This window comes from Malus domestica, chromosome 01, assembly GCF_042453785.1.
Source record: "Malus domestica chromosome 01, GDT2T_hap1".
Lineage (NCBI taxonomy): Eukaryota > Viridiplantae > Streptophyta > Magnoliopsida > Rosales > Rosaceae > Malus > Malus domestica.
Window position 1 is genome coordinate 31,735,789 of NC_091661.1, and position 25,477 is coordinate 31,761,265.

The 25,477-nt window shown below is 36.2% G+C and overlaps 6 protein-coding genes and 1 long non-coding RNA gene across 7 annotated transcripts; 3 read left to right on the forward strand and 4 right to left on the reverse strand.

The window, feature by feature from the left end:
- Window positions 1–1,255: 1,255 nt before the first annotated feature.
- Window positions 1,256–3,264, reverse strand: LOC103426534 (caffeic acid 3-O-methyltransferase-like). The gene is made up of 3 exons (XM_070820963.1): window positions 2,077–3,264; window positions 1,837–1,901; window positions 1,256–1,712 (listed from the first exon to the last, which is right to left on the reverse strand). The coding sequence occupies exons 1-3, from the start codon at window positions 2,156–2,158 to the stop codon at window positions 1,410–1,412; spliced, it is 450 nt and encodes a 149-aa protein (XP_070677064.1). The 5' UTR covers window positions 2,159–3,264; the 3' UTR covers window positions 1,256–1,409.
- A 2,932-nt stretch (window positions 3,265–6,196) lies between these two features.
- On the reverse strand, window positions 6,197–9,363 carry LOC103426529 (caffeic acid 3-O-methyltransferase). Its single transcript, NM_001434474.1, is given in 4 exon segments — window positions 6,197–6,726; window positions 6,851–6,915; window positions 7,091–7,401; window positions 8,837–9,363. Coding segments are annotated over 4 exon segments (1,098 nt in total). The 5' UTR covers window positions 9,256–9,363; the 3' UTR covers window positions 6,197–6,423.
- Window positions 9,364–13,790: 4,427 nt separating this feature from the next.
- LOC103417917 (uncharacterized) lies at window positions 13,791–16,261 on the reverse strand. Its single transcript, XM_029106912.1, has 2 exons — window positions 14,588–16,261; window positions 13,791–14,231 (listed from the first exon to the last, which is right to left on the reverse strand). Exons 1-2 carry the CDS (start codon window positions 16,259–16,261, stop codon window positions 13,791–13,793), a joined length of 2,115 nt encoding a protein of 704 aa, XP_028962745.1.
- A 2,029-nt stretch (window positions 16,262–18,290) lies between these two features.
- LOC103417886 (RPM1 interacting protein 13-like) lies at window positions 18,291–19,686 on the forward strand. Its single transcript, XM_008356041.4, has 3 exons — window positions 18,291–18,721; window positions 19,076–19,162; window positions 19,274–19,686. The coding sequence occupies exons 1-3, from the start codon at window positions 18,386–18,388 to the stop codon at window positions 19,406–19,408; spliced, it is 558 nt and encodes a 185-aa protein (XP_008354263.1). The 5' UTR covers window positions 18,291–18,385; the 3' UTR covers window positions 19,409–19,686.
- A 995-nt stretch (window positions 19,687–20,681) lies between these two features.
- On the forward strand, window positions 20,682–22,861 carry LOC103417887 (nascent polypeptide-associated complex subunit alpha-like protein 2). The gene is made up of 4 exons (XM_008356042.4): window positions 20,682–20,931; window positions 21,040–21,151; window positions 22,046–22,164; window positions 22,259–22,861. The coding sequence occupies exons 1-4, from the start codon at window positions 20,845–20,847 to the stop codon at window positions 22,604–22,606; spliced, it is 666 nt and encodes a 221-aa protein (XP_008354264.3). The 5' UTR covers window positions 20,682–20,844; the 3' UTR covers window positions 22,607–22,861.
- On the reverse strand, window positions 21,324–22,131 carry LOC139195704 (uncharacterized). Its single transcript, XR_011580539.1, has 3 exons — window positions 21,947–22,131; window positions 21,831–21,903; window positions 21,324–21,456 (listed from the first exon to the last, which is right to left on the reverse strand). It is a non-coding gene; the product is annotated as an uncharacterized lncRNA (long non-coding RNA).
- Window positions 22,862–23,456: 595 nt separating the features above from the next.
- On the forward strand, window positions 23,457–25,270 carry LOC103417888 (nascent polypeptide-associated complex subunit alpha-like protein 2). The gene is made up of 4 exons (XM_008356043.3): window positions 23,457–23,866; window positions 23,950–24,067; window positions 24,397–24,515; window positions 24,608–25,270. The coding sequence occupies exons 1-4, from the start codon at window positions 23,780–23,782 to the stop codon at window positions 24,956–24,958; spliced, it is 675 nt and encodes a 224-aa protein (XP_008354265.2). The 5' UTR covers window positions 23,457–23,779; the 3' UTR covers window positions 24,959–25,270.
- Window positions 25,271–25,477: the final 207 nt, after the last annotated feature.

The following is a 25,477-nucleotide window of genomic DNA, read 5'->3' on the forward strand; positions in this document are numbered from 1 at the left end:
TTCCATATTTTCGGATTATTCCCTCATAATTAGGGAATTAAATTGTTCCTATTATTCGGTAAAATCTAAAACGATTTGCAGCTTTGATTTGGCCTTTGCATGTTTGTGGTATTTGAAATTATGGTTTTTTTTGGGGATTGGATTTTGGGATTTAAGTTGAATTCGTATGGGTATTTTTTCAGAAATTTTTGTTGTTTCCGTGTTGGAATTAAAAGAACTATTCATGTTGGATTTTTACATAAGTGTGTCTCAGCTGTTGTTTTCGTTTTGTTGTGTGATTTTTATGTGGTGTTTATATGTGCAGGCGCTTGTGTTAGTATTTTGTGTTTTTATTTTTGTCCCAGCTGCTGAACTTCATTTTCAATTTCGTTTAATTTATGGATTATCAGATGTTGTGGTTTGGCATGCATTGTAATATGATTTGAACGAGTCTAATTAATTTTAATTTTTCATGATTCCGGTAGCAAATTGCATCGCTGCGGTTTTCTGGGTCTCTTGGACCGTAGTCAGAGAGGAAAAGAACTAGAAATAGCAAAAGAAATCAAGGGATACAAGAAGATCATACTTCTGACATTGCAAATGGAATAGAAATGTTTAACGAAAATGTTTCTGGTCATTCGTTTCTTCTCAGCTATCAATTTGTTGCTTGGAGTTTACGTTTTTTTTGCACACAATGCCAAAAAGAATTAGGAATAACAAAAACAATTAGATCATATAAGATTATATTTGTGTCGTTCGCCGCAGCGGAACGCGGGTGTTTTTGCTAGTGTTATACTCAAAGTCAATGGGTTATTTTTTTATGATTTTACTGGCTTTTAATTTTGTTTCTTATTGTGTTCTAGAAGCTGAACAAATATAATGACAACATGAATAACGGGAAAGCCTATAACATAATACCAGTTTGAATGAACATCATGGATAATAATTTGATAGGTACGTCATGAAAATAATATGAATGTCGTTTTATTATTCCCTTCTTGCCATTTTTTCCGTTTTAGGAGAGTTCTTGTGTATGAGCGGTTGTATGTCGAAATCAATTGACGGGTAAGTTCGGTTGATAAGAAGATCCATGAGGTTTTGATTTTGTGTTTGTGGCAATATAGACATGTAATTTGTCCGTCGTAGTTGTCACTTGTATTATAGGAATATAATATTTAATTGTAATTAGTGTAAGATTCCTATTTCAATAGGGTGTAACCTTGTATATATTTTGTAATATTTTTCACATAACAGTACAAAGAGTCATGATTCTACATGTTATCAAAGCAACAAAATCACTTTCTTATTATTATTTTTCTAACTTATGAAAACCTACTTATGTGTAATGTCCACGTACGGATACACGATCACCATATAAAAAACCAAAGCAATATAAATGCAGATGGCAGCATACCAAGGGCAAATTATACTCAATTCTTCTTAAGAAATTCAATGGCATAGGTGTTGAAGGCAGAGCACACGACTCGAAAGCCTTGGAATCCAGATCCCTTAGCCAAGGCCTCGAACTCCTTCTCCGTCCTCTCTTTTCCGCCGGGGTTGTGAGCTAACATGATCTCGTCGATATGGACAACTCCCTTGGTGGCAAGGCTGCTGTCCGGAGCTACTGGAAGAATGCACTCAGCAACAATTACCTTCCCATTGTCAGGGAGCGCAGCATAGCAGTTCTTCAAAAATTTCAAGCAATGCTCGTCACTCCAGTCGTGGCATATCCACTGTAAGATTGCATACAGGATTTGATATTAGTTCCAATTATATTGAGCAACTAAGCTCCTATGAGAAATTAATATTAGCACTACAAAATAATCATCGGCTCTTTTTTGATAAATAATAACTCACCTTCATGAAAATTGCATCTCCCTTTGGAACACTTACAAACATGTCTCCTCCAACATGCTCCACACCTATATTCAACATCCACTGACCTCATATTCGTTAGGAAAAATGATAAATAGTACAAATATTATTTTTATATACAATAACATTAGGGGAAGAGAAATTGAACTTGAGAGATCGAATGTAAAGGTGAACGCTTTTAAGTAATTGAACTACAAACATTATCAGAAATGAAGAACATACCAGGATATTGAGGAGCATCTTCGATGACATGAGGCAAGTCGAAATTAATGCCCTTAATCGAAGGGTATTTAGAGACGATCATGTTAAGGATAGCGCCAGTGCCACCACCAACATCAACGATGCATGTGAGGCCCTCAAAGCCATTGTAGTTTCTTCAAGAAGTTTCTTCATGAGAGAGAGATCGAATGTAGTTCTCAAGTAGTTCTCAAGAAGTTTCACATGAGTGAGGTCGATAAGATAAACAGCTTGACTTTTATATACATTCAACTAAGCTAACATGTAGAATTAGTATGTAAAGACATTGCACAATTAGTAGAAAGAAACTGAATGTTCTTGATCACAAAGACATGGTCGGCAAAAAAGTTATGTTTCCATAAGAAACAGAAGCAACATGTAGTTCACACAAATTTTTTCCATTATAGTTAGCTTTTGAAAAAACTGCTACACCGTTTTACAAATTCAATCGTTAAACATGATATTGTATTCCAAGACAAAGATAAAGTATATGGTTTGTTTACAAATCAAAGCTAGAAACCCCAAAGCTTTTTGCATATTCATCATCTCTCTGATCATGAAAAATTAAAATTAATAATAATCACTCAAATCATATTACAATATATAACAAACTATGTCATCTGATAATCGATAAATTTTAAGAAAATTTAAAATGAAAACCATAATCTGAAATGTCTGAATTTTCTCAAACACTTTCTGAGAAGCCAAACCAAAACAAAAAACAAAAACAAAAACAAAAGGAGATGAATGAGAAATGAGAAACGAGTAATTACCATGTCTGGATTTGGATGAGGCGGGAAGAGAAGGCCATGATCGGTTCACAGTCTTCCTCTTCTTCTTGTAATTTATGTTCCTCTTTCAAATTTCAAAAACAAAAAATCCACCCATACTTAATTCCCATAAAAAAAAAATTAAAAAAAAATAAAAAAACTAGTATAAAAATTTCATGGCACCTATAAAAATTCACCGTCACTAGTATAAAAACCACCCATACTCCATTCCATTTCTTCCCAAAACCCAGGGATTCGGTGCCAGAACTGCATCTTCTCAGTTGTTGCATATCTTCTTGCTAATGTGTCATTGACTTCGCACGCCTAGAAACCAAGCCATCACAATGCAAACGCGAGTATCTCTGATTAGCATCGAAGGGGGTTGGCTTGGAAACTAAGAGCTGAGTATCATTCAAGGGATTATTCTGTAGCGTTGTGCCTACTCCGGATGATGCCAAAGTGGCCCCTTGAAGAGGTAATGAAGGTAGTCATCTATCTAGCCTTTGGAAAGGTGCACTATATTGCATGAACATGAGGAAATGCGAACAAATAAGAATTATAAAAACTAAAGTGAATCAAACCCATGGATCTTATTGGGATTACCTTCATAAAAGCTAAGCATTTTGGAAAAAACATTTTCAATTAAAAATAACTTTGAAAATGTCTTTCTATTCAAGTATGTTGGCCCAAAATTGAAAGTGATAGATGCTTTCGAACAGTTTAGTTTGTAACCATCATTAACATTACAATTTTTTAGAAGTAATGTAGACGAATATATTTAGTTGCATCAGGCTCCTTAGTTTCCAATTGACATGCCAATTTATGATCCATTGCTCTTTCTTTTTTAGACAATAAATCGAAAACATTGATATAACCAAATGCATTCGATAATAGAAAACTACGTAAATTTCCTAAGAGAGTTCTTGAACGGAAGAACTGACAAAGTATTGAGTTGATGATGGCTTTTATACCTACCCCAATGAATAGCTGCTGGAAGAAGTATCTCAGGAATAAGCAATGCCTATAATGGATTGCTCGAAAGCGCATATTCTTTGAATTCCTCACCGCAAGGACAACAGCAAAGAGCACCGATCTCTGCATTTCCACCAATATATACAAAAGAGTCAACATTTGAGTTTATATTTTACTTAAAATATGATTTTAGCCCTTCCAACTCAATTTTCTTCATATAAAACCCTACATAACTTTTTTACTCAAAGAAAACCCAATGACTAGGATCCACATAAGCAAATTCATTAATTTCAATATTACTTCACACATTTTACATTTTTCACATGCCTAAAATACCCCTATTACATATTTGATGTAGACAATTAATTGTAAGGAGAGAGTAAATGATTTTGCAACAAGAAAAACAAGACATTAATGTTAAAAATTTATTGCATATTAATTTTTTTAGAAAGGCTTTGAATTTTCATAAAACTATTTGATTAGTTTTTTTCACGCTACTCTTGAACACTTTTGAATTTATCCTTTTTTTATTAATATATTAGAACATTGTATTTCATTATCTACATGCACATTAATTTACCTACAACAATTATACCATGAGTGTAATATAATATCTCTTTTTTACAATGATGCAAAATAATGTTTATACCAACAACAAAACGTGCCTAACATATGTACTAATACATGGAAAATAATTTACCTATATTAAGAAGAAATGTAGTTCGATGCGTAGTATTAAAAATACTATGTTACACCCATGTTTATACAACAATAAAACGTGCCTAACATATCTAACAATACATGGAAAATAATTTATCTACAAGTTAGATAAATGTTATTTGGTCGGGTGTATATAAATTGTTTTAATAATTGGAAAAATTAAATATAACTAGGTGTAGTGAAATTTTTTTCTATAATTAGAACAAATTAATTTACCTACCTACTATTTGAAATGTTCATTTCTAATGATGCAAAATGTTCATTACCTAACTACAAAATAATTTCCAATAATTTACCCACAACAATTATACCATGGGTGTAATGTAATATCTTTCTTTACAATGATACAAAATATTGTATGTATACCAACAACAAAATGTGCCTAACATAAGTACTTGTACATGGAAAATAATTTACCTATAACAAAAGAAATGCAGTTTGATGTATAAAATCAACAATAAATTTACCTACAAGTTAGAGGAATGTTATTTGATTCAAAATATATAATATAGGTGTAGTATTTTTTTTTAAATAATTGGAACACACTAATTTACCTACCAATTAATATGGGTAAAATTGCTACAAAATATATCACGAAAAAAAAAACTACTTTTCTAGTTTGACATGGATACGGTTAATGCAAACACTTTTTACATTTTATTTCACTTTTTCTACTACTTTTATTTTGGCATAAATTTAGGAATTTGGAAAACGGACCATAAAGTATGAGTGGCATGAGTGTAAATAAATTGTATTTATAGGTCAATAGTGTTCCCATATATTTGCAAATTTTAAATTTTGGCTTAAACTGGATCTTTAAAGATAGATGAGTTTTTATCTAGAAATAATAAGTTGTAAGGGCCAAAATCTAAAGCACCCTATTTTTTTTTCATATTCTGTTTCTTCATTTTCTTCTATATCACTTTCTATACTCATATATATACTCATAGTTTAGTTTATATTGGACAGGACCGATCATCATATGCTCATATATATGCGTTTGTTTAATCAATAATGCTATTTAAAGGTACAAAACTAATCGCATTTCTGAGACACTCGAAAATAGCGGTGGACTCTACAAATACACGCAAAACATACATGTGCTAAAGAATCTATAACAATGCGATTAATTTTGGGAGTCTATATAGTATTACTTGTTATTTATTTATTGCCTATCTGATTATGGCTTCTCATGGCAGGTAGGAATGCTTCTGTAATTTGGTTGATTTAATTTCTTGATCATAATACCAATTTGAATGAACATCATGGATAATAATTTGACAGCTACGTCATGAAAATAATATGAATGTCATTTTATCATTTCCTTTTTGCCATTTCTCTGATTTAGGAGAGTTCTTGTGTTGTGTATAAGCGATATGTCGAAATCTATTGACGGGTAAGTTCGAGTGATAAGAAAATCCATGAGGTCCGATTTTGTGTTTGTGGCAATACAGACATGTAATTTGTCCGTTGTACACTAGATTCTTTCATTTTTTAGACCCTATTGCATGGGTATGATTCCAAATTTATAACATACAAGCATGTTAGAATAGAATTAATTAATCCAGAATTTTATTCATAGTTGTCACATGTATTATAGGAATGTAATATTTAATTGTAATTAGTGTAGGATCCTATTTCAATAGGGACTAATGTAACCTTGTATATTTATTGTAATATTTTTCACACAACAATACAAAGAGTCATAATTCTACATGTTATCAAAGCAACAAAATCACTTTCTTATTATTTTTTTGTAACATATGAAAACCTACTTATCGTGTAACATCCACGTATGGATACACGATCACCATATAAAAAACCAAAGCAATATAAATGCAGATGGCAACATACCAAAGGTAAATTATACTCAATTCTTCTTAAGAAATTCAATGGCATAGGTGTTGAAAGCAGAGCACACGACTCGAAAGCCTTGGAATCCAGATCCCTTAGCCAAGGCCTCGAACTCCTTCTCCGTCCTCTCTTTTCCGCCGGGGTTGTGAGCTAACATGATCGCGTCGATATGGACAACTCCCTTGGTGGCAAGGCTACTGTCCGGAGCTACCGGAAGAATGCACTCAGCAACAATTACCTTCCCATTGTCTGGGAGCGCAGCATAGCAGTTCTTCAAAAATTTCAAGCAATGCTCGTCACTCCAGTCGTGGCATATCCACTGTAAGATTGCATAAAGGATTTGATATTAGTTCCAAATATATTGAGCAACTAAGCTCCTATGAGAAATTAATATTAGCACTACAAAATAATCATCGGTTCTTTTTTGATAAATAATAACTCACCTTCATGAAAATTGCATCTCCCTTTGGAACACTTACAAACATGTCTCCTCCAACATGCTCCACACCTATATTCAACATCCATTGACCTCATATTCATTAGGAAAAATGATAAATAGTACAAATATTATTCTTATATGCAATAATATTAGGGGAAGAGAAATTGAACTTGAGAGATCGAATGTAAAGGTGAGTGCTTTTAAGTAATTGAACTACGAACATTATTAGAAATGAAGAACATACCAGGATATTGGGGAGCATCTTCGATGACATGAGGCAAGTCGAAGTTAATGCCCTTAATCGAAGGGTATTTAGAGACGATCATGTGAAGGACAGCGCCGGTGCCACCACCAACATCAACGATGGATGTGAGGCCCTCAAAGCCATTGTAGTTCTCAAGAAGTTTCTTCATGGTAATGGTAGAGTGGTCAGCCATTCCCTTGTTGAAGACCTTGTTGAATCTGGGGTCAGTGCCATGGTACTCAAAAGCAGTCATTCCGTAGGCCTTGTTGAATGGGATACCTCCTTCAAGGACTGCATCTTTCAAGTTGTACCTGCACAAACCCGAAACAAGCATGCATGACTCATTTGTGTTTAAAGCTTAATCTACAAGGAAAGGGCCGGACCCTTGAAATTTGATTCAACAACTACAAATAAGAAGGCCCCTTTAAAAATTATAATAACTTTAATCGTTGAATCAAATATCAATAGTCTGAATAAGTGGACTTGATAGACTTGATGGAAGGGATCCGGAGAGAATCATTTTCCAATCTACAATACCAAAGTACAAGCAATCTTGTAAACTAGGCCAACCGACATTCCACGTGTTTCAAGGCCCGCATAACTCACAATAATCAGATAATTTATGGGTTTGTTAAAACAACTCTCCCTTCTTTTATTGAATTCGGATCCTCTTTGTAGGAATATTAAGAATCTTAAAGATTCGTAAATCGTATCAATTCATTGTACATCGTACGATCATAAAACTATTTGCATTTTTTTATTTAAAATTAAACACAAACAACACTTGATGAAATCTGACCGTACGATCACAGATCTTCAGGATTCTCACAAAGAAGATTCAGAGAGAATTTGTTGGTCTTTTATTGACATGGATTGCGTCAATCAGTTAGTAAAATAGTATCCTTTTATATTTGAGTACAAATTATCATTTTTATAGTTTTGATAAAAATGAGGGAGGAAGTTAATTTAAATTTCACCTCTAGCTAATTGACGGAACTTACACTCCATATAGAAGAATAAAATAGTTAAAACATACAGTTGTCCTAAGGAAAAAGATTGATAAGAAATAAACGTGTAACATCGAAACACTTTGGTGTGGTTGTTGAAGTGGTTTTACCAACTTTCCACTCCTAATTTGATTTAAGTGGAAATCATAAAACAGGTGACCAGTCATCATATAGCGTAATGCTAGAAAAATAAAATTTAAAAATAAAATTTACAAATTAATTGATATGAAAATTAATTGTTGAATTATTACTTAAAAGATGAGACATTAATAAACATGATTTTTTTTTATTAATGACATATAATTTAGTTTAAAATTTTTATTTAAAATTTGGTTTCTTTAAAAGTCTGACAAGAAGTCAATTTGGAGTCTTGTCCGTCCCCAACCGCCTAATGGGCCAAAAGTAATATGAACAACGAAGAAAACATTAGGAAAAATAAATTTTAACGAAAAAGTTTTGATATTTTTTATTTTAATAAAAAAATTATAATTTTACATTAAAAAATCATTTATAATACTATTCATTTTATTTTTTATTTTATCTTAAAATTTTCAAACCAATTTTTATTAGTTTTTCTTAGGAAAAAATAGAGAACAATCACATATTAAAGCCATAACTCACAGTTCGTACGTAACATTTTATGAATATTGTATTATTATCAACCTATTTGAACCCCATTAATTAATGTTTGTTAACGATCAAATTAAGATGATAAATAAAGAAGAAGAATGGTAATTACCAGCTCTCCATAAGGACCTTGTCCTGATTCATGAGGCAGAGAGAACCAATGGAAGCACCATCCTCGCTCTTTGTCAAGAACTTGCAGACGGGGCCGAGGCCGTACAGCCGCTCGACTTTGCCGTCGGGAAGTGTGCGGAGGGAGTAAGTGAGGATAGAGTAGCTGGCCAGGACGCGCAGCATGCGGTCCAGCATGACGGAGGCGTCAGGGTTCTTGGTCGGCAGCTGCGAAGATAAGTCAGCCGGAGAAACAAAAGCGCCAGGCCCGGCTTTTGCCATGATCTCGAGGAGGTCGAGCTCGATGGCTGCCTTGAGCACCATGGGGAGGACGGAGGCGCTGGCTAGCTGCATGGCGAAGAGGTTGGCTTCTTCATCGGAGACTTGGGTTGGAGTCATCTGAGTCTCTGGGGTCGAACCCATTTTTTGGATTTGGTGTTGTTGATGGTGTTGGTGTTGGTGGGGAGAGAGAGAGAGAGAGAGAGAGAGAGAGAGAGAGAGAGGAGGAGGAGGAGGAGGATGAGGAGGACTGAGGGTGGAAGAGATGGTGTGTGCTAAGTGGTAATATATATGTATTTCCTTGCTCACCCACCGCCATTGCTGTAAAAGCAAGGTGTCCACCACCCATGCAGGACCCCACATGCGTCCCACACGTCTTTACCTTTTAGAAAGCTAATTAAAATAATTTCAATTCTTTATCTGCTTTTGTTTTATTTCTTTTTTAGGAGGGTGTGTAGTCGGAATTCACACTCAATATGAAGGATTTGTACAAGCTTTGTTAGATTAGTTGTTTAATTAAGAGTATATATTTAATTTGTGTTTGATTTTTCTCCCCTTAATTTTGTTGTTTAAAAAGAAATATGAATAATTTACAAATCCAAACTTTCCTATTAAAAAGTGCAATTTTTCTTCGAATGTTATACTCAAGGTCAATGGGTTTTGATTAAAGGGAAAGCCTGTCACATCATTCCACTATATAGTATACATCACCAGTTCGAGCATAAGCATGCCAAAATAAAGATGACAAAAAAGGTAAACCCTTCAATCCAACGGGGAAAAAACTAAGCAAGTTTTTCTACAGAAATACAGCATGACATGACAAGGGATAATTGGAGAAAAGAATAGTGAATTGTCCCTCCGAAGTCCTTCTAGCTGGTGATAGAGCATAAATTTACAATAAGGTCGTTATTATTTATTTATTTATTTTTAATAGTGTGTGAAATGATTTTAATCTTCAATTTTCTCTTTAGTTGATTCGGCAAATTTTATAAGATGATAATAAGGACAATAATGTTTTATAGCATTGAATGTTGAGCGATCAAGCATTAATATATTTCATATGAGTCTCCTCATAGTATTCTTGATCAAGCATCATATTTTCTTCAAGCTCGAAAGGTAACATATACTGATTGAGAGACTTTTAGCCTAAATGATCCATAAGATTGGTATAACTCCTCACTCTAGTTCCTGACATTGAAAATTGATATAATTGGTCTTTGAGTTTGTCCCCTGTAAATCATTTTTTGTCATTCTGTGAAAAAATATGTCAATATCATCGTTAAATGGAGGGGTTAGTTTGACAAATATCATCATTAAAAAGATTGTTGTGTGGTCGTCCACATGACAATTTAACGAGGATAGTGGCAAATTTTTCACGGAATAAAATAATTTACAATGAACAAACTCAAAAACCATTTCTATTGATTTTCATTATTAAGGATCAAATTGAGGATTATGCTAATTGCCTAAAAGCCATGATTTAGATGGTATCATTGTCATGGTTTGTGTCATCGTGACTCATCCATGATGTATGAAAGGGATAGGTATTTCTATTGGAAATTTACAAATAAGAACAAAAATAAAAAACAAGAGTGTGACAATTTAATAAGGAGTTGGCCCGGTATCTTATAATATGCTATTACCTAAGCTGCGGTGCAAGATCAAATCAGTTGGTGAGTGGAACCTATCAATATTCATTTCCAAACGTTATAATACTTGACCTAATTTATATAAATATGGTGGTGTTACTTAGAAGACAACAATTATGCCTTCTCCATACTGATTCAGGTATTGTATTAGGGGTGTGCTATCCACACACCCCAAATTACTTCCCACACACCTCTTGTTAATTTCTGTCCGTTGATCTTCTTCAATTCATCTGATCCGACTGCTGAAAATTAAAAGGGTGTGTGAGAAGTAAAATGGGGTGTGTGGATATCACACCCCTTGTATTATTGATTTCTCCAACTCCACTTAAGCTGAAAGGTGTAAAACGTTTAGTTCTCATGCTTCATTGGGACATCATTCGCACATATGAATTGTGTGAGTAAGTTGATTATCGTCATTCTTGTTTTGTGAGTTTTACATGCATGAACAGTCTGAATTAGTTTAAATCTATATTATACGACGTTAAATTAAATAATCTATGAAAATTCAGAAAAAGAAAACAGTTTAAACATAGACATCGAATCTTACTTCATATTAATGTTAATAGTTGCTCAAATTAATTAATTAACAAACTCCTGTGTTGAAAATTGAAACAAATGAAAACTCCATTTGGTATTAATTAGGTTTACAAATGGTATTATATAATTGGTCGCGGTTGGACAAATCAAAGGGGATCACATCTCACCTAATCTTTGAACATGTAGATGTCGGATCAGACGCAGCTATTGGTGAAAAAATCAAAGTGCTACTTCCACATCTTAATTGGACCCCATCTTTTTCTGGAACAAACTTAACATTTCCAGAGACCCAGACCCTGAGATGTAAAAAGAAAAAGTTCGACAAAATTCAGAACCAGAAGAGGTCCAAACTCCTAAGGTGTCACCTCTTTAACAAAACATCCTCACCAACCCTGCCAACAAAATCCTCATTTCAGGATTTGTAAATCATGTATATTTATCGTATATCGTACAATCAATTTTTGTTAAATACTGTTTGTGTTCAATTTTAAATAAAAAAACTTAAAACAATTAATGATCTCACGATATACGATAAACGAATATAATTTATAGATCTCCAAAATTCTCACAAAAAGAATCTGAAAAGAATCCAAATTCCCAACCCTGCAAAAGCATTAAGAATTATATAAAAAAAGATTATTAGCTTAACGTGTTTGATTATAATATTTGGTCAACAATCAAATGGAATAAAGGAGGATACGTTAAGATATAAGGGTATTATATATATTAATTGTAATGTTCCACCAAATACATTATAATTGGTATAAGATATATAAGTAGGAGTCAACACTAGAAATCGAAAACCGAAGCCAAAATACGAATTAAGCTGGACCGCATTGAACAGTTAAGTTTTTGCAATTTTGATACGATTTTGATTTGCAACCCAACCACATCACAAATGAAAAATGACTGATTCCTAACAATCATACGTTTGTACGTTTCCTTTCTTTGCTGCTACTTTATCTAATCTCTTTTGTGGTGAATTATTTCAAAGGGTCAAATCTTTGATGCATATAGCTCTACAATTGATGAAAGTTAATTGTAGGTGGAGAGCAACAAATGATGGGATAAATTTGTTTAACTTTAAGCACAAAATATATCTACAAAAGTATAAATCGGAATCATGGTGATCCGACGTATGGTTGCGAGCTTCAAGCTCCCAAAAGTTGATATAATAAAACATTTTCTCATGACTTGATTGATTTGTTGTTATCTCTTGCATGGTTACTTTTAGCTTTTTATTTTGTTATTTGTTTATACGTTTTTTGTATTATTATGCTCTCATGTTTCTTTAAATCTTAATTTATATAAGTGCAAGTGAATGTAATGTAATTCTTCTCCCTAGTGCTTTGAAACCGAAACCATTTGAAACCAAATCGAGTTCAAATGGTTTGGTTCCATTTCTTACAAACTTCAAAACCAAACTGAATCGCAAAAAAAATTGATTTTAGTTTCACCCAAAACCGCACCGAACCAAACTGTGCACACCCATATATATAAATTTTGTTCTCTTGAAATGAACAATGGAGATTGTGTCAAAGGGTTTAAAATTTAAGTAGTTAATAGCATTTGTTCTTGCATACGATATTATGCGCTGGAATCCTTCGTCCACTATTATTGTTTGTAAATTGGTGGCCAAAGTGTTGGAATTTATGGTTAGCTACATGCACAGATTACAACCTAATACCAAGGATGAAAGAGCACACAAATCTGATGAAGCCATTAATGAATGATCGAGGAAGAGTCTTCTACTAAATGGGGACCTTATGTTCTCACTAGAATAGGGCTAGTTACTAAAAGAACGTGTTCCTCTTGAGCAGGGACTAAACCATTTTTTAGACGTATAACCACAACCGTTTCCACCTATCACATAAACTGCTTGGCAAAACTGCCCGCCCATTTACACTCGGGAAATTTGGAAAAGTAACCATATTTTAAACCTCATATAGAATTATAGCCACCATTTTAATTTTATGATAATTCTAACCAAAACTTAATGTAAAAGTACTAATATACCCTTAATGAAAATTTGGAAAAGTAACCATATTTTAGACCACATATAGAATTATAGCCATCATTTTAGTTTTATGATAATTCTAACCAAAACTTGATGTTGAGATCTTGAAACATAAAAGAGATAGCCTCCTCAATACTACCCAATACCCCTATTCTCGAACCCTCCATTTCCTACACTCTTTTATATATATATGGATATTCAAATGTAATCAGAGAAAGTGAGATTTGAAGATAACCTAGTAAACATAAAAATTAATTAGGAATTGAATCTCCGAAGCAAAATTTGAATCTAAAAATAGAGGAGCAAAAAGCCTTTTAAGCTAAAATCTGTGTGAGGTTTTTCTGCTAAACTGGTGATTGAAAATATAAAAGCCGATAATGTGATAAATCCCGAATAATATAAAAGCCAATAATGTGATAAATCCCGAATAATATAAAGCCCAATAATGTAATAAATCCCAAAGAAAAACATTCACATCATGTGTTGGAATGGAGTCTAATTGGATTCTTGCAAGTTTGGCGATTGTGGCCTGTCCCACCACAGCGACTGCACTTCTTCACTATCCTTTCCTCTCCCTGAGATGGGATTCTGTTTGTCTTGCGTCTTCCAGATACAACTTGTCTGATTGGAGGTAACACAACTCTATTATGCACCTCTTCTGGCACACTCCATTCACTCTTGTTTCCAACCGGCCAAATGGGCTCCGCATACGCTAGCACAATTGCATTGGCTGTGTAGAATTTGGAGCACATAGTGTACACTAATGTGTTGCGAATTCGACATGCAGCAGTTGCATGGACACATGGAAGCTGGTCGAGATCAAACCTTCTACACGTGCATGACTTGGCATTTAGATCAACTATATGATATAAGTCTGCCTCATGTACTTGCAATGCATAATGATTAATGGAAGATACCTGCATAGTTGACAAGTAACAACCAACAACAAGAGACCAATTAATCATAATTATCATATTCTTTTATCAACCTGTTTATTTGTTTGAAACATTTTAACTATGTTTTTTGTTAACAAAATATGTGCACTAACCACATAGATTTGGCCGTCATCCAACTCACTTGACCATGAAATATTACATGCTTCAAGGCCACAACTGATTAAATAAAAAGTTAAGAAGAGTGAAAATAGCTTTTTGTTGGTTCCTTTTTTTTTTTTCCCTTCATATGTTCTTGGTATGGATTCTATGTAAATTTAGGTGTCCAGTGTGCATTAGGAATGTGAGAGTGCATAAAAATGTAAACAAATCATACATACCGACATACGCAAGCCTCTATTTTGATTCTTGTGCACTTTTTCCTCTGCCCACTTTGTCAAGGTCGAATTCCATGAACTTGCTGTGTTCCGACGTTCGTTGAACCACTCTTGTAGTATACCTCTAAGGTGATCCGCTAGAGCAATGATAGGCAACTTTCGAGCATCCTTCAGTTTTGCATTCATGGATTCGGCAATGTTGGTTGTCATCATGTTGTATCGTTTTCCACTGAAATGTGCCCGAGCCCATCTATGATACCCAATTTCTTGAAGATATTTTCCTACTTTTCCATCTTTGATTGCCCAAATATCAGTCATAACACTATTAAACTCTGACACAAGGTATGCTTTTGCCGCAGTGTAATATAACTTAAACATCGTTTCATCATCACCAAATTTAGTCCTCATGTTGCCAGCTACATGATACATACAAGCTCCATGATATGCCTCTGGAAACACAGTTTGTACAGCTTTACCAATACTTCCATGTCGATCAGATACAAACACCAAGTCTGCTACCTCTCCAATGGCACTTCTCAATTTTGTAAGAAACCATGTCCATGAAGCGTCATTTTCTGAGTCACCCACACCAAATGCTAAAGGATATATTTGATTTTGTCCATCATGGCATACAGCAACAAATAAGGTGCCAAGATATTTACCCTTTAGAAAAGTCCCATCAACTGCTACCACAGGCCTCATAGAACCACGAAATCCCCTTATAGAGGCTCCCATTGCCATGAAAAAGTATAAAAAGTGATTATTGTCATCCGTTTCTATATGTGTTATTGTCCCAGGGTTTTTACTTTCTAACATGGCACAATAGGCAGGAAGTGCGGCAAAAGATTCCTCTGGCGACCCTCGGATCATGTCAAATGCGTGCTCTCTTGCTCTCCAAGCTTTCTCGTAGCTCATATTAACCCCAACTTGTGCTCGCATATCCTCAATGAAGTCTTTAGGTCTATATACACGTGATGCCCCCTCATACTTTGACTTTATAAATTGGCCAACAACAGAACTACTTGCTTGCCGATGATCACGCTGAACAACATCTAATGAACAAGAATGATTAGTTTCAAATTTTCTTACTTCAAAAAATTCTGACACTTGTAACTTGGTTGCACGAAGTCGCCACTTGCAATTATCATCCACACATCTAATTTCCAAACGATCCTTAGTTGATCTTTCCACTTTAAATTCATAATTCTTCCTCATTGCAATCATAGCTAATTGTTTTTGCAACTCTTTCTTACTCGAGTACAATTGTCCGACCATAATATCTCCATCTATATTCAAATCTGCAATATTATCATAGTCTTGTATGCTCTTACGCTTGTTACGACGAGACGACGATAGATTGAAATTGACATCGTTCGACTGCACATTATCGAAATGGGTACTGTCATGATAGTCATCAGTAAACTCAAAACTCACATCTATTGAAGCCTCACTAATCTGGGCATTGTCTTGAAGAACTTGACTTGGTTGTTCATCACTCAAAATGTCATCATTCTCTTGAATTCCCACTGTTGGTGATGGGGAACTGCATGCAATTGGGTGTTCATCTTCAGGTTCATTTAGAGGATATGTTGTAACATATAACGGAATCTTGTTCGGTTTTGCAGAAAGACTTTCACATACCCAACTAGTCACATCGTCGTTGTCTACAATCTCCATCATAGTTTGTATCCCTAAGTTGCTAATGCATTGATAATGTACTGAGATTCTAAATTCACTTGGACTAACATGAAGACGTTTATATATACCTTGTATAAGATCTAGATGAGTAACTTCGGTTGACACTACCATTGCTTTCGCTTGACCATCTGTGTATTGGCTATCAACCCTCCTCCATCCGTAATGGACCACGGTAACAAATTGAGTCATTTTCTGAAGGAAAAAAAATTAATTAGCGCATCTAACTAACCTGCAAATATATTAAAATTAGGAAAAAGTTATAGAAAAAATTAATTAGCACATATAACTAACCTGGGTTTTGGGTTTAGGGTTTCAGTGGTGAAAAATGGACACCTCCTTGCAGCAAACCCCTAAACCTTAAAATTCAACGCCAAGCATAAGGTCCTGATTTTCCAATGCTTTACCAAAGCTTTACCGATGCTTCCATGGACACCTCTCTTCTTGTGATTTTCTTCCTGTTTTTCTTTCGCTGTTTCTTTTTTTTTTTGTCAAAATTCAACGCCAAGCAAACCCCAAATTGTTCTCTCGCTGTTCTTTTTTTTTTTTGTCAAAATCTCTTCCTGTTTTTCATTCTTAGTTGACTGATGTTGATTAGGTTTTGTTTTTGTTGTGAGAAACCCTAATATTAAGGGTATATTAGTACTTTTACATCAAGTTTTGGTTAGAATTATCATAAAATTAAAACGGTGGCTATAATTCTATATGAGGTCTAAAATATGGTTACTTTTCCAAATTTCCCTTTACACTCCGACATGGGATATCCTTTCACCAACATGTTTAACCTTATTGTCCTACTTTAAAGGAAAGAAGACTTATTCAAATATTAACTCTAACGGATTCCAGTTTCAACTAAACTCAAAACCCTAATGAGATAAGTTTAGAGTCCAATAGGGTTCCAACACAAAGATACTAACAAAACAAAATTACAAGGATGTCCATGCCCTTAACATGTTTATCGGAAATGGATATGCAAGGTTATAGTATTGTTCTCTTTCGTGATTTGGATTGTGTTTACTTACATAAAGAATCAGGAATAGAATTTTGTACCAGAACAATTAGGTATCGTTCAATCACAACTGCTACTAATTCTAATAAGTAATAAACGATGAAACAAACAAACAAATCCGCTCACTAATCCCTATCTTGTAAACACTTAAACATTGTGTTAAACAATTGATTTTCAATGAAATAATCATACAATTTGTAACTCTTGAATCATATCGATCTTTCGGGTTCCACTTCGGTCCTACACAGTGTTAAATCCTATGAGTCTCAAACAGTCTGAACATACCAGATCACAATAAAAATAATAGACCAAACCAATTTAGACCATTCAATACTCATACATTTAATGCTCCGCAACATAAATTTTTTTTCTTCTTGTTTTCTTTCCTTTTCAAGGCCCGATTAATAGCAAGCATATGACTTCATTCCATAGTATATGGAATCCATACAACCAGTATCAGGCCCAAATAATTTGGAATTTGGGCCTCGACCAGTTTGAACATAATAATTCACAATTTTGGGCTGGCCCAAGCTATCTAACTGCTACAAACAGGAGGTTCTCTAAAAGTTATAATTCTTGTAGCCGTTATATCAAATTTAAACGGTCCAGATCTTTTGATCTTTAGACTCAGTTTATTTGGGTCCGGAGGAGATCCAGTTCTGTTTAAAGAATCGGATCCCCTCTGTACCCAAATAAATTGAGCCTCCTAAGCAAATGATTTAAGCAGTTGAAATTTGATCAAACGGCTACAAAAAGGATGCACTTTAAGAGTTATAATAAGTGTAACATTTGAATTAAATTTTAACGATGCAGATCTCTAGAAGGGATCCGGTTCCCTCGTCTATAACAAAGTGGCGACATGTCAAGAGCCAAAAACGCGACTGTTCATCCGAAATTCGGATTCCGAATCATCAGACGAAGAGAGATTAAAAAAAAAAAAAAACTAATGAAAAATGTATAATACCATGATTGATTTTTAATGTAAAAATGTGATTTTTTGTTAAAATGAACGATACCGTCTTTTTCTTTAAAGTTTTCGTTAAAGTTCCTAACAAAAATTCAAAATCCTGGGTAACCAAAAGCGAGCCAGAGAGAAAATGGAGGGCGAAACCGGAATCGACGTCAAAGTGATTAATCAGCCGTCGTCGACGCCATCGCGCTTGAAGAAGAAGAAGAGAGTGACAGCCCAGAAATCGCCCCAGAAGGCTCCGCCCTCTTCTTCCGCGGAGGACGACGACGGGAGTCCAATCAGGCAAATTCTCTGTGTCAAAAACAAGGTCGATGTTAAACACTTCGAGGACGTCGAGGACTGCTTCATTTTGGATTTCGACCCCTCGGAGCCGGTGCAGTTGTCCAAGTTGTCAGTGTCGGTTAATGGTGGTGGTGGTCACGATGGTTCTCCCGATATCGCTGTTGTTGCTGAGAAAGGACAGGTTTTGATCTTTACCCATGACCCATTTATTTCTTTGTGTTAATTTTCTTTCTTTTGTTTGGTTTCCGGGAAAATGCAGGTAAAGAACTGAATTTGAAATCATTAACTCCATTTTGTTTCTTTGTTCTTGTGTTTGGTTGCTGGGAATATGCAGGTGAAGAAATGGATTTTAAATTAGAACCCCATTGTGGCATTTTGCCTTTGAACCTTCAGATGTTTAACCTCAAAAGATTTGAAATTTATAAGAAGTTTCCAACTTTTTGGCTTATCTGTTCATATTCCAATTTTTGTGAATTTATGAGCTAATTTTGTGAATATCTGATGCCTTGTGTTGGTTTGAATTGATGCTGTGTAGGTTGCTTGTAGAGACTATCCACATTCAAGGCACCTCTGCCTGAAATTTCCTTTCGGGACGACACCCCATGAGAGCTACTGTGATCTGGTAATGGAGTTTTACAACTTCAAATCTTTGCGTCTTGTGACTGTATCCCTGATTCCCTAGTTCTGTTGTTTAACTTGGCATCTGAAAAGTGAATTCACTGACTGTATGCAGTGCTACTGCTACGTTTGTGATTCTGCCGCTCCATGTGGGTTATGGAAACCATCGCATTGCCATGCCGCTGCGCACATTGGTGATTGGAAGTCCAAAAGGATGTTGAGGAAGCAGCAAGCCGCGGTGAAGAAGTGAACAAAACTCTCGTTGTTTAGCCGAATTGCAGTTAATGGGATGCGAGAAATACCAAAAAACTGAACCGTTGTTCCGCTATTAGGCCGATTTGCAGTTATGGGATGCGAGAAATACCAGGAGAGTGAACTGTTGTTTTGCTCGTAAGCAGTCAAGTTCAAGTAATTTTGTTCATAGGGAAGGTACTTGAAATGGCGTTTGTTCTGACTCGAAAAATTGTAGTTACTGATGAACTTATGATGTTGGTAGAGATGGAATCAAATTTGATCAGTTCAATTCGAGTTGTTTTCTTGTTATGGTTTGCAGGTATAAGTGGGTTTTATTGCTGGTAACCGGAATTGCATATGCCTCATGACATGGAAGAGCATCTATCAAGTTGCAAATGTCTTTTGTTGCTTATTCGGAGAATTAAAATCTTCATGAACGTGATGGTTCATCAAGCCGCTAGTATCTCAAGATCCTTTCAATGATCTATGTTGTGTTGAAGGGATATCTGTATGCTCCGATTGATTGCGGAAAGTCCTGTGAGACCTTAATCGGATGTGTAGTCATAGGTAGACCTGGCATTTTGGACCCGACCCGTTAATATTAGTATTTGGGTGAATGTTTAGCGGGTGAATCCGTTAATAACCCGTTAAATAACTGGTCACTTTGGATCAACCCGTTAGACCCGTTAGCACCTGTTAGTTGAGAATGTTTTAGTAATTTCAATCAAGTCTTAACAACAAAAAATAAACTTTATGAAAAAAAAAGATTTAATTGTTAACGGGTGAAACGGGTGACCTGTTAGCTTAACTGGTATGGTTCGGATGACCCGTTAGCGTAACGAGTTGGGTTCAGATGATCCGTTAACTTAACAAGTCGGATTGAACCCGATCTAAACCCAATAAACCCGACCTATTTACAGGTCTAGTCATAGGTGGGAGGTGGCGACGCACAACAACCAATCATGTCCCGTTGCTTGAAAGAAAAAAAACTCAAAAAAATGGGTGATCGAAGGTTAGCGTCTGGTTAAGTTCTAGTAGGGGCTTTGCTTAACCGGACACATCAGTTGGTAACCAAAATTTGGCGTGATAAGTTAGTGTATTTAGAATTATCTCTCTCTTAACATGATTGCAACATATAAACATGTAACTTTGGCCGGTCGTCGTTGTAAGCATGCTAAATTTCTTGCATCCGAGTTTGAATTTCCTTAATACAGCACACGTGATTTAGTCATTGGGCTTATGTGTGCCAAGATATGAATGTGGGCGAATTGTACCAAATACGGCGGGCCCAATTGTAACAAGAAACCCTTTGCCCTCGCGAATCATCATCAATCATATATCATCCATCTCCGTCTCGCTTTCTCTATACCCACTGCTGCTCCTGCCGAACGGCCAAGACTGTTCCCCTTTATCCGTTTCAGAATTCCAGAGCTCCGCCGAGGAACACAAAAGATGTCACCGGCTCCACTTGTTCAGCAGGACGCCGCCGCCGCCGACGAGGTCTCCTCCGTCGAGCAGCTTCTCAAGAGCTCTAATCCGGTAAAGCTCTTCCCTTTTCCCTTTTTTGTGGGGATTATATAATTTGTTTTCATTTTCCGTTTTTGTTTATTTACTAAGTTTTGAATGTTGGACTGGTGTTATTGGCAGAACAAGGAGGAAGACGAAGTGGTGGTCGAGGACGTGAAGGACGACAATGACGAGGACGAGGACGATGAGGACGATGACGAGGACGACGATGATAAGGAAGACGGCGCTCAAGGTTGCTCTTTTTTCCTTCTTGTCTTTTCAATTTTACGGCATATTCGTCATTTGGTTTCTGCTGTTTATTTGTTCTCTGTGCTTCCTGAATGTTCCCTGTTGCCTGGAGTTTTGGATTTGTTACGAATATTAGGAGCACGCAGAGGATGAAAAGTTCAGATTTTTATAAAGGCTATGGAAATATTGAGAGTTTAAAAGTTTTCTTGGCTGATTTTGATGTTAGTTTTTGAGATGTTTTCGACCCAAAACGTAGATGCATGATTTTTTGTTCATTTGTGCTAATGTTTCTAGGATTCATATAGCCCACTTAGGCCCCGTTTGGGATTGAGGTGATTTAAAAAAAAGCCACTGTGAAAAAAAGCTGAGGGTCATTTTTGTGTTTGGTAAACTGAAAAAAAAGGGCTTATTTTGGAAGCTGCTGTGAGAATAAGCTGAAAATCAAAGGAAAAGCTGAAGCTGCTATTTGCTGCTTTGAAAAAAAGCCAGTTTTTTCAAAGCACATGGAGCTACAGTGCTCCTTTAATGAAAAGACACACTATCATCCTGCTTTTTTTTCCAAAAGCACTTTCACAAAAAAGTTTACCAAACACTCTACTGGCTTTATTTCACGGCCGCTTATTCTCACAGCACAGCCGCTTATTCTCACAGCAGTTTTTTTTCAAAGCACAGCAATACCAAACCAGCCCTTAGTGGGATAAGGCTTGGTTGTTGCCGTTGTTGTTGTTTTTGACACGAAGTGTAGTTCAGTTTGTTCTGAACTATAAAGATTCAAACTGTTTTCGTTCGTTTATGCTACGGTTTCTTTGTGAGCCTGATTTTTTTTGTGTTTGATTACAATGAGTTTGTGTTATTTATGTTGTCCTTAAAGTGATCTTGATTAGACGATGATGAACAGGTGGAAGTGGGGCTTCGAAGCAGAGTAGAAGTGAGAAGAAGAGTCGAAAGGCTATGTTGAAGCTTGGGATGAAGCCTGTTACCGGCGTTAGCAGGGTTACCATCAAAAGGACCAAAAACGTAAGTTGATGTTTGGTTTCCAGTTGGTGCAATTGGGATATTGTTGTATGATGCTCGATATTCATTGTTTGTTTGCTATTTCTTGGTGTTTCAGATACTATTTTTCATCTCGAAACCTGATGTGTTCAAGAGTCCAAACTCTGACACCTATGTCCTATTTGGCGAGGCCAAGATCGAGGATTTGAGCTCCCAGCTTCAGACACAGGCTGCTCAGCAGTTCAGGATGCCAGACATGAGTTCTGTGACGGGGAAACCAGAGATTTCGGCAGCAGCTGCTGGAGCTCAGGATGAAGAGGAGGAAGAGGTTGATGAAACCGGGGTGGAGCCTAGGGACATTGATTTGGTCATGACACAGGCTGGGGTATCGAGAAGCAAGGCCGTCAAGGCGCTCAAGACTCACAGCGGGGACATTGTCAGCGCTATCATGGAGCTCACCACATAATTGGCCAATGTCAACAGTTTTTGTCAAGCTCATTGTTTACTTGATGAGTGTTTTGAATCAGTGTCGTGTCGGTCATTGGTTTTTGTAGCTCAATCGGACGCCCGTCTATGTGTATCTGGATTGTGCTTCTCTATTCTTGTGGAGACTCAAAACATTGGCAGTGATGGCTTTCAGGTTTTCTGATGAACTTCACTCCTGAGTCATGAGTTTTTAAAGTTTCTAATTCATCTTTTAATTAGAGACGAGATTTGACTACCTAGTACTAATGATACCAACAGGATCCTCTCCGGATTCTTTTGGTGGGGATCCTGGAGATTCGTAAATCGTATTTGTTCATCGTACATCGTACAATCAGTTTTTGTTAGGTATTATTTGTATTTAATTTTAAATAAAAATATTTAAAATGATTTCTAACCGCACAATGTACGATGAACGAATATGATTCACGGATTTTCAGGATCCTCATAAAAAGGATCCGGATTCCTAGTAATATTCTTATTTGTTTGTAAGTGGGAGGAGGTATTAGGTTTGACGACAAGCTTAAAACTTGTTGATCAAATCTCATATCTTATTAAACAGTGTCTGTAGGATAACATGGTTTATGTTGTCATATAGTATTACTCTTAGGTGATATTCATTTTTACTTGTAAATGAAGAGTTTTAAGTTTGTTTGTCGTAATAAACTTTTACCAAAAACAAGAATCAATAAACAAAAAACAAGTAAACACAACATGGTGGTCCAATGGTTTGGACGAATTCCAGGACCATATATCAAATGGCATGTTCTAAGTTCAATCTTTGTTGTTGATGAATCATATGATGGTGTTCATGAGAGGATAAAATTCTCTGTGAGTCTTTCCAACCACCGACAATATAAACTGTTGTGATGAAGCCACTAGCTGATCCTATTTTACGAGAAGAATAAACCAAAACGAGTGGTGAACTGCAGAATAAAAAATGAGTGCATTTTCCATCGGAAAAATATTGCAAGAGATTTAATGATTGGGCTTGGTGGTGCCGCCAAAAACTAGCGGGCCCACTCAGAAACCGAAACCCTTTGCCCTCGCGAGTCATCGTCTCTCTATACGCCGCTGCGTCTGCGTTACGAATTTGCTAAGACATCATATTTTTATCCGTTTCAGAGCTTCTAGTCTCCGCCGACAAACCCGAAACATGTCACCGGCTCCACTGGTTGAGCCCGAAGCCGTCGCCGCCGAAGAGGTTGTCTCCGGCGACCAGCTTCTCAAGAACTCTAATCAGGTAAAGCTCCTCCCTTTGTTTAAAGTACCCATTTTTTGTTTGGTCTATATATGTTTCGATTTCCGAGCTGCTACTGTTGTCAGACCAAGGAAGAAGAGGAAGTCGTGGTCGAGGACGTCAAGGACGACGACAAGGACGAGGACGAGGACGATGAGGACGACGATGATGACGACGATGATGACAAGGAAGACGGCGGTCAAGGTTTGTCCTTTTTTTTTTTTGCTGTTCTTATCCTTTCGATTGCTTGGAGTTTTGGATTTTCCATGGATGTCTTTGCGTTTTTTAAGGGCATGTTTGATTGGTAGGAGCATATAGAGGGTGAAAATATTAGACTTTTGCAAAAGCTATGGAAATAATGAGAGCATAACAGGTAGCTCGAGTGATTTTGATGTTAATTTTGAAGTGTTTTCGGTAGAACCCAAAAGCCGAATCGTAGTTCTGTTTGTTGTAAACTATAAAGATTCAAACTTTTTCATTCATTTATACAGTATTTTTTGCTGCTCAATCCCAATGAGTATGTATTATAACAGGTGGAAATGAGTCATCGAAACAGAGCAGAAGCGAGAAGAAGAGTCGGAAGGCAATGCTGAAGCTGGGTATGAAGCCTGTTACTGGTGTTAGCAGGGTTACAATCAAGAAGACCAAAAACGTAAGTTGCTGTCTGATTTCCGGTTTGTGAAGTTGAGATATGGTTATGGGACGGTCGATGTTGATTGGTTGTTCTTTTTTTGTGTGTTTCAGATGCTGTTTGTTATATCGAAACCCGATGCCTTCAAGAGTCCAAACTCCGATACCTATGTGATATTTGGCGAGGCCAAGATTGAGGATTTGAGCTCTCAGCTGCAGACACAAGCTGCCCAGCAGTTCAGGATGCCGGACATGAGTTCTGTGATGGGGAAACCAGAGATTTCTGGAGCAGCTGCCGGACCTCAGGCAGATGAAGAAGAGGAAGAGGTTGATGAAACCGGGGTGGAACCTAAGGACATTGATTTGGTCATGACACAGGCCGGGGTGTCAAGGAGCAAAGCTGTCAAGGCTCTCAAGACTCACAGCGGGGACATTGTCAGCGCCATCATGGAGCTCACCACTTAATTTGTTATCCTCGTGCTCGTTGTCAGTTGATGATGAGTTTTTTTGAGTCTGTCGGTCGTTAGCTATTGTTGTCCAAACGGACGCTCGTCTATGTGTGGATTTATGGTGCTTTTCTTTTCTTTTGTGGACTCAAAGACATTGGTAGTGAGGTCTGCTGGTTTGCTGATGCGCCTTCGCTCCTATGTCATGAGTTTTTAAGGTTTCTATTTCGTCTTTTAATTCTTCCACATTAGAGTTGTCTCCTGCAATTTGCTCGATCTCGCTTTGCTTTGTCAATGACATAGATCGAACCCTGGGGTTGTTTGGCAGTGAGTCTTAGTGCTCGTTTAGATGTGCTTTTTAAATGATTGAAAACGTTTCTGATGAAAATGTTTTTAGAACAAATCATTTGTAAAAATACAAGTAAATTCTGAAAATGCACTTAAATGCTTCTTACAGAAAGCACTTTAAGTGCTTTTGAAATCAAAAATCACCATCTCTAAAAGCGTTATCAGTCATTTTAAAAGCACTATTTTGTGG

Excerpts from the sequence above, each read along its gene's own strand:
- LOC103426534 (XM_070820963.1), bottom strand. The coding sequence starts at position 2,158 with ATGATCGTCTCTAAATACCCTTCGATTAAGGGCATTAATTTCGACTTG. Across the intron at positions 1,902-2,076 it reads AGATGCTCCTCAATATCCTG|GTGTGGAGCATGTTGGAGGA; the intron begins GTATGTTCTTCA and ends TGTTGAATATAG. Across the intron at positions 1,713-1,836 it reads GAGATGCAATTTTCATGAAG|TGGATATGCCACGACTGGAG; the intron begins GTGAGTTATTAT and ends GCAATCTTACAG.
- LOC103417917 (XM_029106912.1), bottom strand. The coding sequence starts at position 16,261 with ATGGAGATTGTAGACAACGACGATGTGACTAGTTGGGTATGTGAAAGT. Across the intron at positions 14,232-14,587 it reads ATAGAGGCTTGCGTATGTCG|GTATCTTCCATTAATCATTA; the intron begins GTATGTATGATT and ends TCAACTATGCAG.
- LOC103417886 (XM_008356041.4), top strand. The coding sequence starts at position 18,386 with ATGGAGGGCGAAACCGGAATCGACGTCAAAGTGATTAATCAGCCGTCG. Across the intron at positions 18,722-19,075 it reads TTGTTGCTGAGAAAGGACAG|GTTGCTTGTAGAGACTATCC; the intron begins GTTTTGATCTTT and ends GATGCTGTGTAG. Across the intron at positions 19,163-19,273 it reads ATGAGAGCTACTGTGATCTG|TGCTACTGCTACGTTTGTGA; the intron begins GTAATGGAGTTT and ends GACTGTATGCAG.
- LOC103417887 (XM_008356042.4), top strand. The coding sequence starts at position 20,845 with ATGTCACCGGCTCCACTTGTTCAGCAGGACGCCGCCGCCGCCGACGAG. Across the intron at positions 20,932-21,039 it reads TTCTCAAGAGCTCTAATCCG|AACAAGGAGGAAGACGAAGT; the intron begins GTAAAGCTCTTC and ends TGTTATTGGCAG. Across the intron at positions 21,152-22,045 it reads TAAGGAAGACGGCGCTCAAG|GTGGAAGTGGGGCTTCGAAG; the intron begins GTTGCTCTTTTT and ends GATGATGAACAG.
- LOC103417888 (XM_008356043.3), top strand. The coding sequence starts at position 23,780 with ATGTCACCGGCTCCACTGGTTGAGCCCGAAGCCGTCGCCGCCGAAGAG. Across the intron at positions 23,867-23,949 it reads TTCTCAAGAACTCTAATCAG|ACCAAGGAAGAAGAGGAAGT; the intron begins GTAAAGCTCCTC and ends TACTGTTGTCAG. Across the intron at positions 24,516-24,607 it reads CAATCAAGAAGACCAAAAAC|ATGCTGTTTGTTATATCGAA; the intron begins GTAAGTTGCTGT and ends TGTGTGTTTCAG.